General features: G+C 63.4%; 1 protein-coding gene across 8 annotated transcripts in view; it reads right to left on the reverse strand.

Moving 5' to 3' along the window:
- MEGF6 (multiple EGF like domains 6) overlaps positions 1–14,956 on the reverse strand; it is a 93,648-nt gene that overhangs the window by 34,098 nt on the left and 44,594 nt on the right. For 2 of the 8 annotated variants that reach the window (XM_079148928.1, XM_079148926.1), the window contains exon 5: positions 14,669–14,791. The exons of 4 other annotated variants lie outside the window; for them this stretch is intronic. In XM_079148928.1, coding sequence (XP_079005054.1) covers positions 14,669–14,791 — 123 coding nt within the window. Of the gene's footprint in view, positions 1–1,228; positions 1,548–11,673; positions 11,696–14,668; positions 14,792–14,956 lie in introns of those variants that run through there. 2 more of the 8 variants (XM_079148931.1, XM_079148933.1) reach the window with 2 other exon arrangements.

Below are 14,956 nucleotides of genomic sequence, written 5' to 3' on the forward strand. Positions count from 1 at the left end.
ACCAGCTCCAGGCCCCACAACATACCAGGCAGAGAGGCTGGCTCTACAGAGACCATCCCAAAACCCCTCTGAAGCTTTGCCAGAGCTTCTGGAAACACAGGCCCCTGGGGCTCTGCCAGCAAGCTTTGTCCCATGCATGCCACGGGGTCCTCACAGGCACACCATCGACCATAGGCCCTTCTCTCCCTGCCCCGAGGGCCATGGAGCAGGGCAGGGGTCCTGGCTCCCCAGAGCCCGGCCACACTTGGCCAGAGACCTTCAGGTGCTCCACAACCTCAAGGCACTTGTGCCCCTGCTGGTTACTGACATGCCAGCCTGGTCCTGTCTGAGCCACCAAGCTGCAGGGCTGCCTGTAGGATGGGGATGGGGAACTGGGCCCTGGCTGGGTCAAGTGGCCACGCCAAGGTAGATGGGCAGGCTTCGTTCAGGGTTCAGGTTCTTTGGGCATGAGAGATGAGACCGCCCCAGGGGAGTCCTCTAAGAAGCCACACTCAGGAGACTGAGGGCTTAGTAGGCAGCACTGGTGGCCCCCTGGCAGCCCGGGTGCTGCCTCACACACCACACCCCCGCCTTGCACTTCTCAGGGTGCCCAGCTCCCAGCTCTGTGGAGCTACATGGAGGACGGCTGGTCCAGTGCAGCAGGGGATCCCAGCTGTAGAGGGGCAGGGCGGGCCCTGGACAGGATGCCTCCTGCCTCCCGGCCCCTGGGGCTGCAAACCCAAGGCCTCTCCGTGAGGGTGCAGCCCACCCTGCTAGCCTGTGAAGCCCGGGAGGGTGAGAGCAGAAAGGATGGCACCTGCCACACACCCACACATGGCCAGGAGGGTCCCTGTCACTTGGGACCCTGGAGAGGAGACAGCTCAGGGTCCCTGAGGGCCTCTCTCCCTGCCTTCTCACTTGACTCCCAGAGCAGCTGAGGCAGAGGAGGGGGAACTCCAGCGACCCAAGCAGACTCAAGGGGTGTTTTTCTTCCCTCTGGTCAAGTGACCTCCCTGTTGTCAGCAGCCTGAGCGGCCAGAAGGGATGGGAATGTCTCCGTCCCCAGGACACAGGGCCCCTGTCCCAGAGGCAGGGGCTGCCTGCCTGGCACTGCCCCCTTCCTGCTCCCTTCAGCCTCTGCGCTGTCGGCCGCCTGGCGCAAACTTTGAAAAGAGGAAACAAAAGGAGCAGGCGACCGGAGCTGGCACCCTGGTCCCGCCCGCCCCTGCCGCGGCTCCCCGGCGCCCACCTGGCCTCTGGTCACCGGCGCTCACGGGGTAGCCGGCCTGGCCCAGGTGGCACGGGTAGCAGTTCCTCCAGAGGTAGCGGTAGTGCGTGCCAGCGACGCGCGCCAAGCCCCCCAGGAGCCCCAACCACCAGAGTGCGGCCAGGCCGCCGCAGCCCCGGGACGCCTCCATGCCGGTTCGGCCGGGCGGCGGCCGCCGGGAGCGCTGCGCCCTAAGCCGGCGGGGCGGGCGACTCGGGGTTCAGACCCGGCTGGGGACCGAGGCTCCGCGCTCCGGGCGCGCACACTCAGTCGGGCCGCCCTCGGCTCCGCTGCGCTCAGCGCTGCCCGGGAGCGGCTCCGGGTCCCGCGCCCCGCCCCTCGCCTTTATGCTCTCGGTTTTCCCTCCGCCCCCTGCAGGTAAAGGCCAAATCCTCCGACGCCCGAGGGAGTCGCCCCCGCCCCCGGCCCCGCCCCGCCGCCCCCAGGGGGCCGCGGCGGTCCAGCCAACACCCGCCCCGTGCATTCCAACGCGCTCGCTCACAGACCCGACCCGGACCTAGACCCACGCACAAACGCAGACACCCAAACGCACACGGACCCACGGTGCGAACACGCAACACACGGTACACAGACGCGCAAACTCGGACACAGACACGCACAGACACACACTGGCGCGTACAAACACATACACAGACACATGCAGCAACACGAGCTTGGCGCCAACACAGAAAGGAAACCAAAGCAGAAAACGAAGACATTCTGCAAGGCGGGGGGCCCTGCAGAGGAGGCTCGGTGGGGAGAAGGGGGAGGTGGACAGTGAGAATCCTGAGATGAAGACACCCCTGCCCCCCAAGCACAGGGCCCAGTGTCCAGCGGTATTCCACTCTCCACTGGACCAGGGACCCGTACAGAGGGAGCCTGGGAAAGAATCCCCCCAGCGAGGCCGGGGTACTGCAGCCGCTGTGCACAGGTGTTGGGCTGCAGAGCCTCACTCTGCTCAGGGACCCAGCCCTGCCCCGCAGCTGCATGGGAAACAGCCTTCCCAGGCTGGACAGTGGCGAGGGAACCCTATACTCAGGCCTTGTGGGCACTTGACCTGCAGCCATGCACCTCACCTTCACAGAGAGCCAGGCTGCTTGGATGGGAGACTCCTGAACCCCCACCCTCTCCAAGACCCCTCTCTCACTTATACTTGAGGGTTACCCACTCCAAGGCTCCATGAGGATGGAAAAACCGTGCCCAGCCAGCTGAAGTGCTGAAGGTCCGGGTGAAGGACCTTCCAGACCCAGTGCTGACTGGAAGGCCTTCGGCATCAGGCTGAGTTCTTGCACTTGGCAGCGGGGGTGGGAGAGGGGAGACTGGACAGCCGCACCTGCCCCAGGCCCTTCCAGAAAGCTGCACATCTCCCTGCAACATCCTAGGAGCCATCAGTTCCCTTAGAAGGGAGGGGCATCTCCCCTCTGAAGACTACAGGTGGGGAGTGGGCCCAAGGCCCTGTGACTAGGCACTTCAGAGGCATAAGGCTTGGGGCCACCACATATCCACCAGGAAACCAAGAGGATTCATGTTCCCTGGGCCCCCAGACCATCGATTGGAGAGGGGGACAGCTGCGTAGTCACTGAGTTATTTAAGGCCTAGACTCTAAGGATGCACCCGCCCTCTCACCATGTCCCTGGAGGTTATGGCCACTGTCTCCACTTTAGAGATGAGGACACTGGGGCTAGGACACCTTAAGAGATTGTCCCTGTGACACCATTCGAGCAGAACCCCAGCCCAGATTCAGGTGAAAACGAGCCCATCCCAGAAGAGCCTTCCCTTCGTAAGAGGGCCATGCCGTCCAAGACCCTGCCCCAGGAGCCAGCCCAGTGCCAAGATGTGGCTGAGGGCATTCTCTCCTGGCCAGTGGTCTTGCCCGGCACCTTAAGCCCGTGGGAGATAGCCTCCCCCAGGCCTGCATTTCCCACCTTGCTGGGTCCTGTCTGCAGCCCAGGGCACAGCCTGCCAGTTCGGGCTACCCACTGGCCCCAGCAGTGCAGATATGGGCCTGTCTGGTGGGCGAGTCCCCCTTCCCTGAGCGGCACGCCCCGGGCCCTGCAGCCTCGACAAGCCCTCCTGGTGGACAGAACACTGTGTGCATGGCGCCCTCTGGAGGGTGGCACTGCTTATCTCAGTGAGCACCTCCTTTGCAAAGGCTCCCCAAGACAAGCATCCCACCCTCCGGCCATGGGATGCTGGGGCTGAGAGGCCAGGGTCCATGGGGGCCAGGCCTGCAGGGAGATAATAGGTGTGTCAAGAAGAAGTGCAGAGAGACATGGGAGGAACCTGCCAGTCAGGTCGTCTCCCCAACAGCTGATGGACGGGGGAACCCTTGGGACTCTCCTCGTCACTCTAGAGGGCGAGGGGCCTGAGGCTGCAGGACATGTTCAGGAAGGAGAGGCAAGGCTGAGTGTGCGCAGCGGTGTGCCCAGGTCCAGGGAGGAGGTGGGCAGCCCACCAACCAAGCCCAGCTTCCAGGAGTGGCTCCTCAAGCAAAGCTAGGCCTGGGGAACATCTGGACGAAGGACAGCATCTTGCCCTGGACACCTGCAAGAGCTCTGGGCGGCCTCAGGGGTCATGCCCCACCCTATCCTCAGGGTGGACCCCGTCATTCTGGCAGAGGGACGCCCCCATCTGCCCACTCTCTGCCCACACCCCCCCATGTCTGCCCTGCCAGCCCCACACCAGCTCTGCAGCTCCACAGCCTTGGATCCACGTGCTTCCCGCCTCCATCATCCCTGCCCAGCACCCCTCACCTCTCCTCTCTGCCCCACAGAGGCAGGTCCATGACCGAAGCCTCATTCTGCCCAGAAGGAACCTGAGAGCAGGATGCCTTGCTCCAGTGGCCCCGAACCCTGTGTTCTGCAAGTGAGGTCCTGGGACCAGAGGTGACGTGAGATGCTCAAGGTCACAGAGGGCAGAGGCGCCACTCAGAGGGTCCAGGTCTGACCCCGGCACCACTACCGTCCTCACCAAGCCACTGCCTTCAGCCACCTCACTTAGAAGAGGATGCAGCAGAGGTCTCCCATGCCGCCCAGGCGAGGTGTGGTTTCACCCGCTCAGCCACCTCCAGGCCACTGTTCACACAGGGCCCCACAGGCTGCGGGTCAGAGCTCAGTGCAGTAGCCGCGGGCAGCATCCAGAGGCTGGCTCTGGCTTCAGTCCTGGCCCTGCTGACCTGCTCTCCCTGGGCCTTGGCTCCCACAGGGCTCTACACAGCCCCCTCTCCCTGCCTGATGGCAGTGACCTCCAGGGCACCCTGCAGAGAGCTCTGATGCGGAGATGCCTCTGCGAAGCCTCCTGGCTGGCCCTCACCACATCACACTGCCTCGGCTGCCCCCAGCCGGTCTTCATCCACGGTCCTTCAGTCCCTCTCACTCCCTCGCCTCGCCATTCAACAGTGATGCCTGTGCCCACTGTGAGCAGGACTTGGTTCTTGGGGGGCCGTGACAGTTCCCACCTGACTGAGGCGTACACCCCAGTCCAGAGCCCGGGGCGACCCATGGTTTGGGAGCCTCCAGCAGCTCCGTAAAGGTCCAGGGGTGTGATGGCTCTGGGCCCTGCACCCACGTGGCCTGGTCCAGGAACTTGGTCCAGAATGCACCACAGCCTAGCAGTACCCAAAGCCCCCAGTGGGTACTGGCCCCCAGTGTCCCCACTCCGTGCCGCCAAGCACACCCAGGCCGAGGGCTGTGGGTCTGGCTGCCATTTGGGAAATGCTTTCCCGATGCGGAAGCGCAGCTGGGCGTCTCTGCCCGCCGGAATGTCTGTGTCAGCAGAAGGGGCCTGCTACCCAACCCCCACCAGCTCCAGCCTCCTCCCCAGGCTGGGCGGCCACCAGGCCCCTTTGCCAGGATGGGAGGGCTGGCATGGGAGGACAAGGGCCCAGTGCCACCTCCCAAATGCCACAGCTTCCCCTCAGTGCTGGGCCAGTCCCACAGGAGGCCCAATTCCAGGGCTGTGGGGCAGAACTCCCATTTCCCAGGCCAGTGGGAAGGGCCCAGCCAGCTGCTGCATGTGGTGTCTGTCCCTCAGTGTCCTCCTCGGACACCCCTCTGTGAAACCCTCTCTGTGACCACAACTCCAACCTGCCGTTCAGGCACCTGAGCACGTGCTGCTAACTCCCCAAGAGGGTGCGGTACCCAGGTGGTCCGGGCTGCCCCAGCCTCTGGGCACAGAGCAGTGTGGGCAAGGTTGGCTGGGCTGGGAACACAGGGCACCTGTGGGCACTGGGGTCTGCCTCACCCTCCCCTAGGCTCCTAGGAGTTAAGGCATGGGGTGGGGGCCGCCAGGGAGACCCCAGGAGGCCAGAGCACTGGGCTCCCTGTCCACAAAGTCCATGTGCTCACCAGGTGCCTTCCTGGGGAGGAACCTCCTACCTGGTGCCAGGCAAGGGACAGGGGAGGGAACTAAGCCCCTGGCAGGCAGGGGTGGGGACAGGGGCATGAGAGAGAACAGTGACACTCAGAGAAGCCCCCAGAGCCCATCACCCAAGATCCTAAGGTGTTCCATACGGGGGATAAGTTTCGTACGGCTACCCAGGCAGAGCCATTGACAAGAATCCACTAGCATCTTCCTGTGCCCTGTGCTGGGTTGGACCAAGCACCGACAGGTGGACAGGACAGGAGGACCTAAGTGAGTGGGTGGGTGTGTGTAGGCCCAGGCGCTACTGCCTGCTGTTGCCCCCACCCCTGCAGCTGCTCCCTTCTCCTCTCCCCTCCCGCTGCAGGAGGCACGTCACATGACTGGTGTCAGCGAAGACACAAGAGCGGGTCAAGCCGTGGTTTCTAGTGGAAGCCCTGAGGAGCAGCCTGAGACCATGGCTCTGGACACCCAGGGGGGTCCCTGTGGTCTGAGGTCTGGATTAGATGGAGGGCCAGGGACATGAGGAAGGCAAGGGCATGCATGGCCCAGCCTGGTCAACGCAGGCGAGGGCTGACAGGTGGAAGGGGTCGAGAGGAAGCTAGAAGACAGCAAGAGAGGACAGGCTGCAGTAGGACAGCCAGGTGGCACCCGCTGGGCCCCACCTGCAGGGAGAGGGCCAGGAAGGGGCCAGGAGGTTACTCCGCAGCATGCCGGAGGCCTCTCAGCCCTGGAGCCCTCCCTTGCCACCCCACCCTTGGGTGGCTGTTTCTGACCCTTGACCTCCAGATAAGGAGGTCAATCTGCAGTATGGGGTCACACAGTCCCACCTGCTCCTCCACAGAGACCAGTCTCCAGAACTTCCTTCCCAATGCCTCGCCTGCTGCAGCATAGTTTATTTCAGGACGAGAATGCACCTGGGCCCCTACCCGGCCCAGCACTGGAGCCCTGGCTCAGCCTCCCAGCGTGGTCTCCGCCTCAGCATCTGGTAAACCCAAAGGCCGGCCAGGCCGATGGAAGTAGAATGAAACCCACAGGTGTCCCTGCCAGGCCAGATGCCATCCTGACTGCAGCCATGCCTGCAGCAGCTGGCAGAAGCCAAGAAGCTCCTTCCCTTTGCAGACGCAGGCCTACTGGGAGAGCCCCAGGCCACGCAGCCGTGACCCACAGCCCTCCTCCAAGACCTGACAGCTCGGGGGGCAGCTGACCCGGCACAGCACCTGAGAACTCGACCCCACCTGTCCCAGGGAGGCAGCCAGCAGCCCAGAACAGAGCCATGACAAGGGCCTCCTGCCCGTGTGCAGGGGACCAGCCCCCTGTGCTGCCTGATGCCAGACCGTCCCCTGTGGTGTGTGAGGCCTGAGCATTTGGGCCATGAGTGCTGATGAGCACCCCAGGATTGTGGCCCTCACCCCAGGCGAGGCCAGCCACCAGGCTGGTGCCAACTCATGGGGAAAGGAGAGCTGCCAGGGGAAGTAGTGACCACAGGATGACCCATGGACGCCCAGGTCTCACTGCACTCAGAGGAGAGGAGACAGGTTAGGGACAGTGACTGGGGAGGCTTCCTGGGGAGGCAGGCCTGACCTGGCCTCTGGACACACTCAAGGACAGGAGACGGGTGTGTCAGAGGATGTGGGGTGGGTGTAGGGTTGCTGGGCAAGAGGCAGTAAGGGCCAAGAGGGGGACTCAAGGGGGACTGGCTGTGGAGGACGGTCTGGTCCACCTGGGCACACCCCATGCAGCCCAGCCCCTGGCCACAGCAGGCACCAGCTGGCCAGAATGAACTAGCAAGTTGGTGGCCTGAGAGCATCACCAGGAGGTCACCAGCAGCTCACACAGCCTGGGGGCCTGTCAGTCACTCCTCCTCTGTCCTCTGTTCTACCTGTGGGACACCAGGGTTGGCCCCAGCTCCTGCCCACTGTCTGAGGCCCAGCTAGCTTACTGCCTTCAGAGAAGCCCCTCACCTCTGAGACCCAGATGCCACCTTTCCTGCCCTGCACACAGGGTTTGCTGCAGTCCACCAGCTCCTGTTGGACCCTAGGAGACCCCAGGCCACCTGCTGCACAGGCTGAGCTGGAGAACAGCCACAGTAGCCACTGCTAATCTGCCAGGGCTTCTCCGTGGCTCTGAGGTCCACACGCTGCCCTCAAACCTTTACGCTGGAAGACACTCAGGCTCCTCAGGTCACATCACATGGCCTGTCACCAACCTTTCCCACAAACCTCTCCAGGAGGTAGGACGCTGCCACTCATTCCTTCCAGCGCCCCATCCCCTGACCCTGGAGCTGCTTCCACCCAGAAGTGAGGCAGGGTGTGGTGACCATTCGGGGATTTGGCTAAGGGCTCAGGGCAGTCAGAGGCCCAGCCACACCCCAGGGTGCAGAGGGCCAAGGGGTAAGAGGAGGGAGGGCAGGGGTCTGGGCTCAGATCCACTTCTCAGGATGCCCTGGGGAAGAGATGGGGTGTGGCAGGGTTGGTGCCACAGGGCTGCTGGAGACGCAGGGATGAGCCACAAGCCAAGAGACGCAGGCCACATGAGGCCCGAGGGGGAGGCCAGAGCTCCAGACAGGCTGCCCGAGAGGGCATGCCCAGCAAAGGGAACCAGAGCCAGAGGCAGATGACGACTCTGGAAGGAAGTCACCAGTCCCCTAGCTGAGGCCTGCCCTCCAGAACTGGCCATGAGGGGCAGCCCTGTGCCTCAGCCCTGCCAACAGGGGCCTGTGGGGTCCACTCTCAGGAAACACGCAGAGGGGACGTGAGTTGCTCCAGGTCAGGCACGACATGCCCACCCTCTTTGAGGCATCCTGGGCTCCTGCAAGCCCAGCCACTGCCACCTGCCCCCATCACCCTGCCTTCCAGGGAGGAGATCCTCAACCACTAAGCAGGCCAGTTGAGGTTCCAGGAGGACAGGAAGAACAGGGCCTGGACCTTCCCTTTCCCGTCCAAGAGGCTCCTGGCTCAATGGCGGAAGCTTCCAGGACCAGGGCAAGATTCCACCCAAGTCTTCTGCCCTCCATCTTACCAGCCCAGGGCTTACCCTCTCCAGGGGGATGGATCCACCAGGCCAGGAGCCCCAGGATGTGCTGGGTTTGTCATTTGGGTGTCCACCTCCACTCCCTGTACCCTGAGTCGGAGGAATATGGCCTCTAGAGTTACACAGCCTCAGGTCACACTGTCCTTAGTCAGTACCCAGGGACTCAAACATGGGCCTTCCAGCACTTTCCTGCTCCTCTGCCTAAGCCTATATACAGGTCCTTCTGCCAGCCATGGGTGTCCAGGGGTGAATACCCAGGGTAGCAGACTCGCACCTTGGGGTCCTCCAGAACACTGCGCTGGTGTCCTGGATTTGGGGAGGATGGGGCAGGCCTCTTGTCATCTGTCCCTGGGCTGCTCTCACCACTGACATTAAAAGCTACCATTTCCCTGCCTTGGCCTCAACTAAGACTACACCTGCCAGAATTTGCTCAGCAGAGGAACGAACGTGAGCCAGCGACGGGAAATAGACGCTTTCAGCTCAGCACCTCTGATGGAGGAGGCCTCAGCGGAAATGCTGCCATCCAGAGGCCAGCAGCCCGAGAACGCTGGCCCAGGAAGGCAAGGCTTGGCACCCGGGGAACGAGGCTCTGCTACGGGAGTGCCAGGTTCACGCCTGGGCTCCGGGGCCTGCAGGTGTGAGGCTCTGAGGCTGGCCTCACCTCGTCTGCAACCTCCGTCTCTGCAGGGACAATGCACTCAGCGGATGTCAGTCTGCCTGCGGCGGCAGCGACACATCATCTGCGTGACTGACAGGCAGCAGAATTTATTCCTCACAGTTCTAGACGTTGGAAGTCCAAGATCGGGTGCAGCAGATTCAGTGTCCCATGAGGACTGTCCCCTCCTACGTGGGCTCTCACATGCGGCCACCCTCAAAGGCAGATGCTCTCCCTCAGTCTCTCATAAGGGATTGTGTCCTTACAAGACCTCTTAAAAGGCCCCCTCTTACTATTACCACCCTGGGGACTCAGAGGAACCCAGAATTTAGGGCCCAACACTCAGACATGTCGAAGGTGCTGCTGAATACAGGCCGGCACTGCGGCAGGAGGGGTAAAAGTGGATGAGAGGCCCCAGGTGGGGCCAAATGTAAACAGTGGAGCCCAGAGCCCAGGAGGTCTGGGGCTGGCAGAGTCCTGGAGGCTGCTCTGGACTTGCCCGAGGGCTGTGGGTGCTGTCCTTCCACAGCCCCCCTGCCTGGGCCTCTGTAGCCACAGCACAGACCCACACACAGGTACTAGCTCGGGATGGTGGGCTCTCTTGGTCACCACGACTGCCCTTTCGGTCCACCAAGGCCAGCTGACCCCAACACGGAGGCAGTGGAGACTCCTGCAGGAGAGCCACCTGCTGGGAGGTCAGGCCCTGCCGGCAGGCAGGCAGAGAAACTCCCCACCAAGGACCCTGAGCTGCAACAAGGGGCCACCCAGGCGCCAGACGCCTGCCCCTGGCACCAGGACAAGGGTTTGATTTAGCTTCTCCTGCCCCTTCCCTGCCCAGGCACCTCGGACGACATTATAGCTGCCTGGGTCAGCACAGGTCACTTCCCACATTCTTTCCTCTCCCTAGGGACAGCGAGGTTTGGCGGGGGTGAGGGAGACGGGAGAGAGCCCAGTGACAGCCCAGGGCGGGCGGGCCTGATTCCCTGAGAAGGCTGGGAGGCCAAGTCTCCTGGAGGGGACATCACGTGTCCTCTGAGTCCTGGGGGCTCCTCACGGACACTCAGGTGAGGACCCCAGCTCTACCCAGGAAGCCCTTGCAGCTGAGCCAAGAGGGGCAGGGGTGGGCGGATCTGACTCCCTGGAATAGACCGCTGTCCCCTGAGAAAGCCCCGTCCAACCTCCATGCTGCCGGCGGACTGGCGGCCCCTTATCTCCTGGCAGGAGCAAGGTCAGCAGGGCTGGAACAGCAGGGCAGGCTCAGGGCGGATTCCCACCCCCGCTGGGAAGGCTGGCCTGCAGCCTGCACAGGGGAGCCCACCCAGCCGCGGACACCAAGGGCCCCTGAGATGCTCGCGTCCCCCATGGGCAAACTCAGGTTTCTTCCTCCTGGAAACACTGATTTCTCAGAATGGACAGGACGAGTCTCCCCATCACACGTCACTATAGCCTTCAGACCAAACTATCGGCCTAATGCCAGGACTGGACCCTTTCCGCAGCTGGGAATGTCTACAGAACTGGACCACAAGCCAGAGGCAGTGGAAGGAGGAAGTGACCAGGGGGAACTGTGAGGGGCTGGGGTTTGCACAGAGACCTGCCAGGGTCCACTGCACCTGCAGGTAGGGTGATGACCACCCCTACTCTGGCCCAGTGAAGGGTCCTGCTCCCCAAGAGTCTCAGGTCAGGGAATGTCAAAGCTGGTGAGGGGCCTGGCTCAGGAGGGCAGCTCTTCTGTCCACCCACTGTCTACCCACAAAGCCAATCTGGGGGCTGGAGCCCACACAGGGAGTATTTCCAGCGGTAGACCCTGGACCCCAGGCCTCAGGGCAGTTCCTCTGATCCCTAGAGTGCCAAGAGGTGACTGCATCATCTGTCTTACTTTACAAAAGAAGACTGAGGCTCAGAGGGGTGGAGTTACTCACCCAAGGCCACACAGTGAGGACCAACGTGGAGGCTGAAACTCGGCCCTCGGTGACACCAAAGCCCAGCCCTGGGGTGATCTTTCCAGAGTGGCTGACACAGGAAGCCGGAGTCACTCTGGAAGTGAGCAGCCCAGAAAGGACCCTCACAGCAGAGCCCATTTCCCCCAGAGCCTGCCTGTCCCACATGCAAGTCCACCCGCTCACAAGGACTAGCACATGGCAATCACGCCCTGCGTGATGGAAGCGGAAGCCACAGCTGGTGTCCACCTAGCTGGGAGGTTGTCCACTAGGCCCACCCAGCCCAGCCAAGTGAACTTGCTCTGCTCCAGGACGGTCTCCTAGAACATGACATATGGGTCTGGATGCCATCCCGGGCGAGGACCGAGACACCTCGGCCGGGCTCCTGCGCCAGGGCCTGGGTTTCAGGGTCACTCATCATGCTGAGCAGTTTCTGGGCTCACCCGCCATTGCCTGGTGCACACTGCCCTGGGAGTGAGCAGGGCAGCCACCCTCACAGAGGCTCCATTTCCTGCGGTCGGTCACACGTGGTCGGCCAGCATCCCAGCCTCCCGGCAGCTTCTCTCCAGAGCTGCGACTGCGGGGAGGCAGGACTGGCAGGGGGACAGAGAAAACAGCAGGCTCTTGGCTCTCAGCAGGGCCCCTCAGCCACGCGGTGACTTGGAGCCACAGCCATCCCAAACACGCAGAACTGGGGCAGCAGACTCCCAGGGGACGGAGGCCAGGGGAGGGGCAGTGGTCGGGGAAGGCCAGCATGGGTCTGAGGCGGGATCCCTGGCCAGGCCTCCAGCCAGCCCCTGGCCTGGGCCCCTGATCACCTGTTCCATGACCTTGCTGCCAGCCATCTCTGCCTGTCCTTAGGGACCCCCAGCAGAGACGCCAGTGCCCCTGAGCAGCTCAGGCAGAGGCTGGGCTGGGTCTGTTGCCGACACTGTGCTCAGCTCTGGTGTAGACATGCCCCGTGGCCAACCACATCTGGATGGTCATCAACACAGGACCCAGCCCCAGAACAGGTCACAAGGCCCCCAGTTTCGGGGAAGCCCACCCACACACAGGAGCAGCTCTATCGTGGGAGAGCCTCATCTCCACCCACCCTGCAGAAGCAGGAGACACTCAGCAGGCTGGAAAGGGAGCAGCTCTGACCCTGGGGTCACGGGCCCTCGGGGAGCCCCTTGCCCAGGCCTCAACACACCTGCCCAGAGAAGAGACTCAGGGAAGGCAGAGGCCCGGGTTTCACCACCTCAGCACTGCAGAGCAGCCTCCTGGACCTGGAGCCCAGCTCTGGGCAGGTGGGCCCTGGGCCACGGCGCAATACCTCTCTGGTCCCTGAGCAGTCTTCTTCCTCAACGTGAACTCTCAAGCCCAGAGCAAGGTCCCCGTGCAGGGCCTCTGGGGCCTCTCCACCAGCTGTGAGGGCCAAGCCAGGAGCTCCTTCCAGGAGGGACCCCAGGCAGCAACCCAGTAACTGCCAAGCCTGGGAGACAGTAAGAGCCCCCAGCATCTGCCCGTGACAGGCACAGACACTTGCAGGGAGGGGTCGGTGGACCAAGCCAGAAGCTGGCTCCTCTCTGGGGACCGGCACACACTCCAGCAGAGAGCCAGCCAAGAACCTGCCCTGCAGAGCACAGCTTCCCAGGGGCCCGGCCCCTCACTCACCTGCAGGGCCTCCAACTCCTGCTCTGCCTGTTTCTCACCAAGGGTGTGAGGCCACCATGGCACCCCCTGCCCCAGGCCTGGCACAGCCCCCGTCTAGCTCCCTGGACACCATCAAGAAGCCAGGGTGTCAGACCCCTCGGCACAGGTGCAAGCTGTCACCAGTTCACGGCAGAGCAGGGAGGGAGCCTGCCCAGGGCCAGGGGAGTATCCTCGGGGGGGAAGGGAATTGCCCAGCCTGTGGCTGATGGGGCCAGCTATCCCTGACCCCATGAAAGATCCATCAGTCGTACCAGGGGCATCCATGTCCTCTGGGGTCCTGGGCGCTGCCTCGACAGCGGCTCCCAGTCCCCCGACCCAGCCCTGCGAGTGACACCAGGCTAGGAGAGGAGGGCTGCTCTCAGAGTGTACCTGAAATCCGTTTGGGCATGAGCCACCCACAATGCCAGAGGCAGGCAAGGGGTCTGGCCCTGACCCCTGAGCGTGGGGGAGGAACGGGGGGCCAGGGGACAGAGGCTCCCCAAGGAGGACACCACCTTGGAGGGACTGGCTGCGTGGTCAGCCCAGGTGGAGAAACAGAAGTCCCGTCCTGAAAGTCCCCACCCTCTCGCCTCCCACCTGGGCACCGAATCGCCAGCCCAGGGCTGGGATGCACGCGGTGTGCCCAGGTGGACAAGCGGGCCTCGGGGCATGGCGGCGGGGCACCCCTCCTCACCCTGCACTTGGGGAGGAGATTCTCCACGTCCCACCAGCACTCACCCTGCCCTGAGTCGGGGCTTTGGGGTCACCCCATGGAGCCCATTTCAGAGAAGGGGAAACCAAGACAGAGGCCAGGGCAGGTGGGTTTCTGGGAGCTGGTGGAGGCGGCACAGGTGAGGCCATCTCCTTTCCTCACTGAGCCCAGAACCCTGGGCCTCCTCAAGGCCCAGTAGGTCCCCAGGGTGTGAGTGGGGAGGGGGTCCCAGCAACTTCTCCCCTCCCCAGCGCTGCTGGCCACAAGAACACGCCATGAAGGAGCACACGGAAGTCCATGTTTCCAGAACATCCGCAGAGGGCAGACCCTCCTGCCTCCCCTGGACCCCCACCCGTGGACAGGCGGCTGGCAGGTGCACATCTGGAGACTGCCGAGCTCAGTCGAGCGTGTCCTAGGAAACCAGACTTCGGGAGAGCAGGGCAGGGGCCGGCTGACCTGTGCTCAGAGCCCTGAGCTGACCACCCCTCTCAGAGGGCCAAGCTGCCCCCTGCATGGGGGATCCAATGCCGCGGCACACCAGCTGGAGCAGGCCAAGGAGGGAGAGGCAGACGGGGATGGTGTGGGGCCCCCTCCTTGCCTCCATCCTCATCTGTCGCTGTCCTTCGGGGATCTTTGTCTGGTCTTGATTTTACTGACGGATTGCCAGTGCTGGAGGGGTGGGGTTGCAGGGGCCACCCGGTGCTGGTGTGCGCTTCCGGCCCTGGGCCTCTGGGAGTCCTTGCTGGGAGCACCCCCAGGCATGTGGCCCCCTCCCTCACAGGGACCTGGCTCCCTGGCACCCCTCCCTCCCCTGCACAGCCCAGGTGCCTCCCACAAACATCAGTTTCTGAGTCCCTGAGGCAATTTTGGGGTCGAGATGAGACATGTGAGGCACACATGGGGTAAAGAATACCCTGAGGACCTGGGCACCCACCTAGGACCCGGGGTCAACCCCCCCAGAGCAGCCAGGGGCCTGGGAAGGAGAAGCCTAGCAGATGAGTGGGGCGGGAACTCATGGCCGGGAAGGCGGTGGGCCAGACAGGCCTACCTACCTTGGCAGGTCCTGCCGTCCCCCCGCAGCCGGTGGCCAGCGGGGCAGCGGCAGTAGAAGCCACCCACAGTGTTGCAGCACAGGCCCTCACAGCCCCCGCCAGCGCCAGCACACTCGTCCACATCTGCAAGGGGAGAAGCCAAAGAAGCTCAGAGTGCGCAGACCTCAGAGGACACCGTCCAGCAAGGCAGGCCTCATAGAGGGACCCAGCCTGCAGGCCATGAGCCGTGCTGCCCAGCAGGCCACCGGGGCAAGTACTCGGATGCACCCTAGTTTGCAGGTGCCATCT

Source organism: Sciurus vulgaris (genome assembly GCF_902686455.1).
Source record: "Sciurus vulgaris genome assembly, chromosome: 1".
Classification (NCBI taxonomy): Eukaryota; Metazoa; Chordata; class Mammalia; order Rodentia; family Sciuridae; genus Sciurus; species Sciurus vulgaris.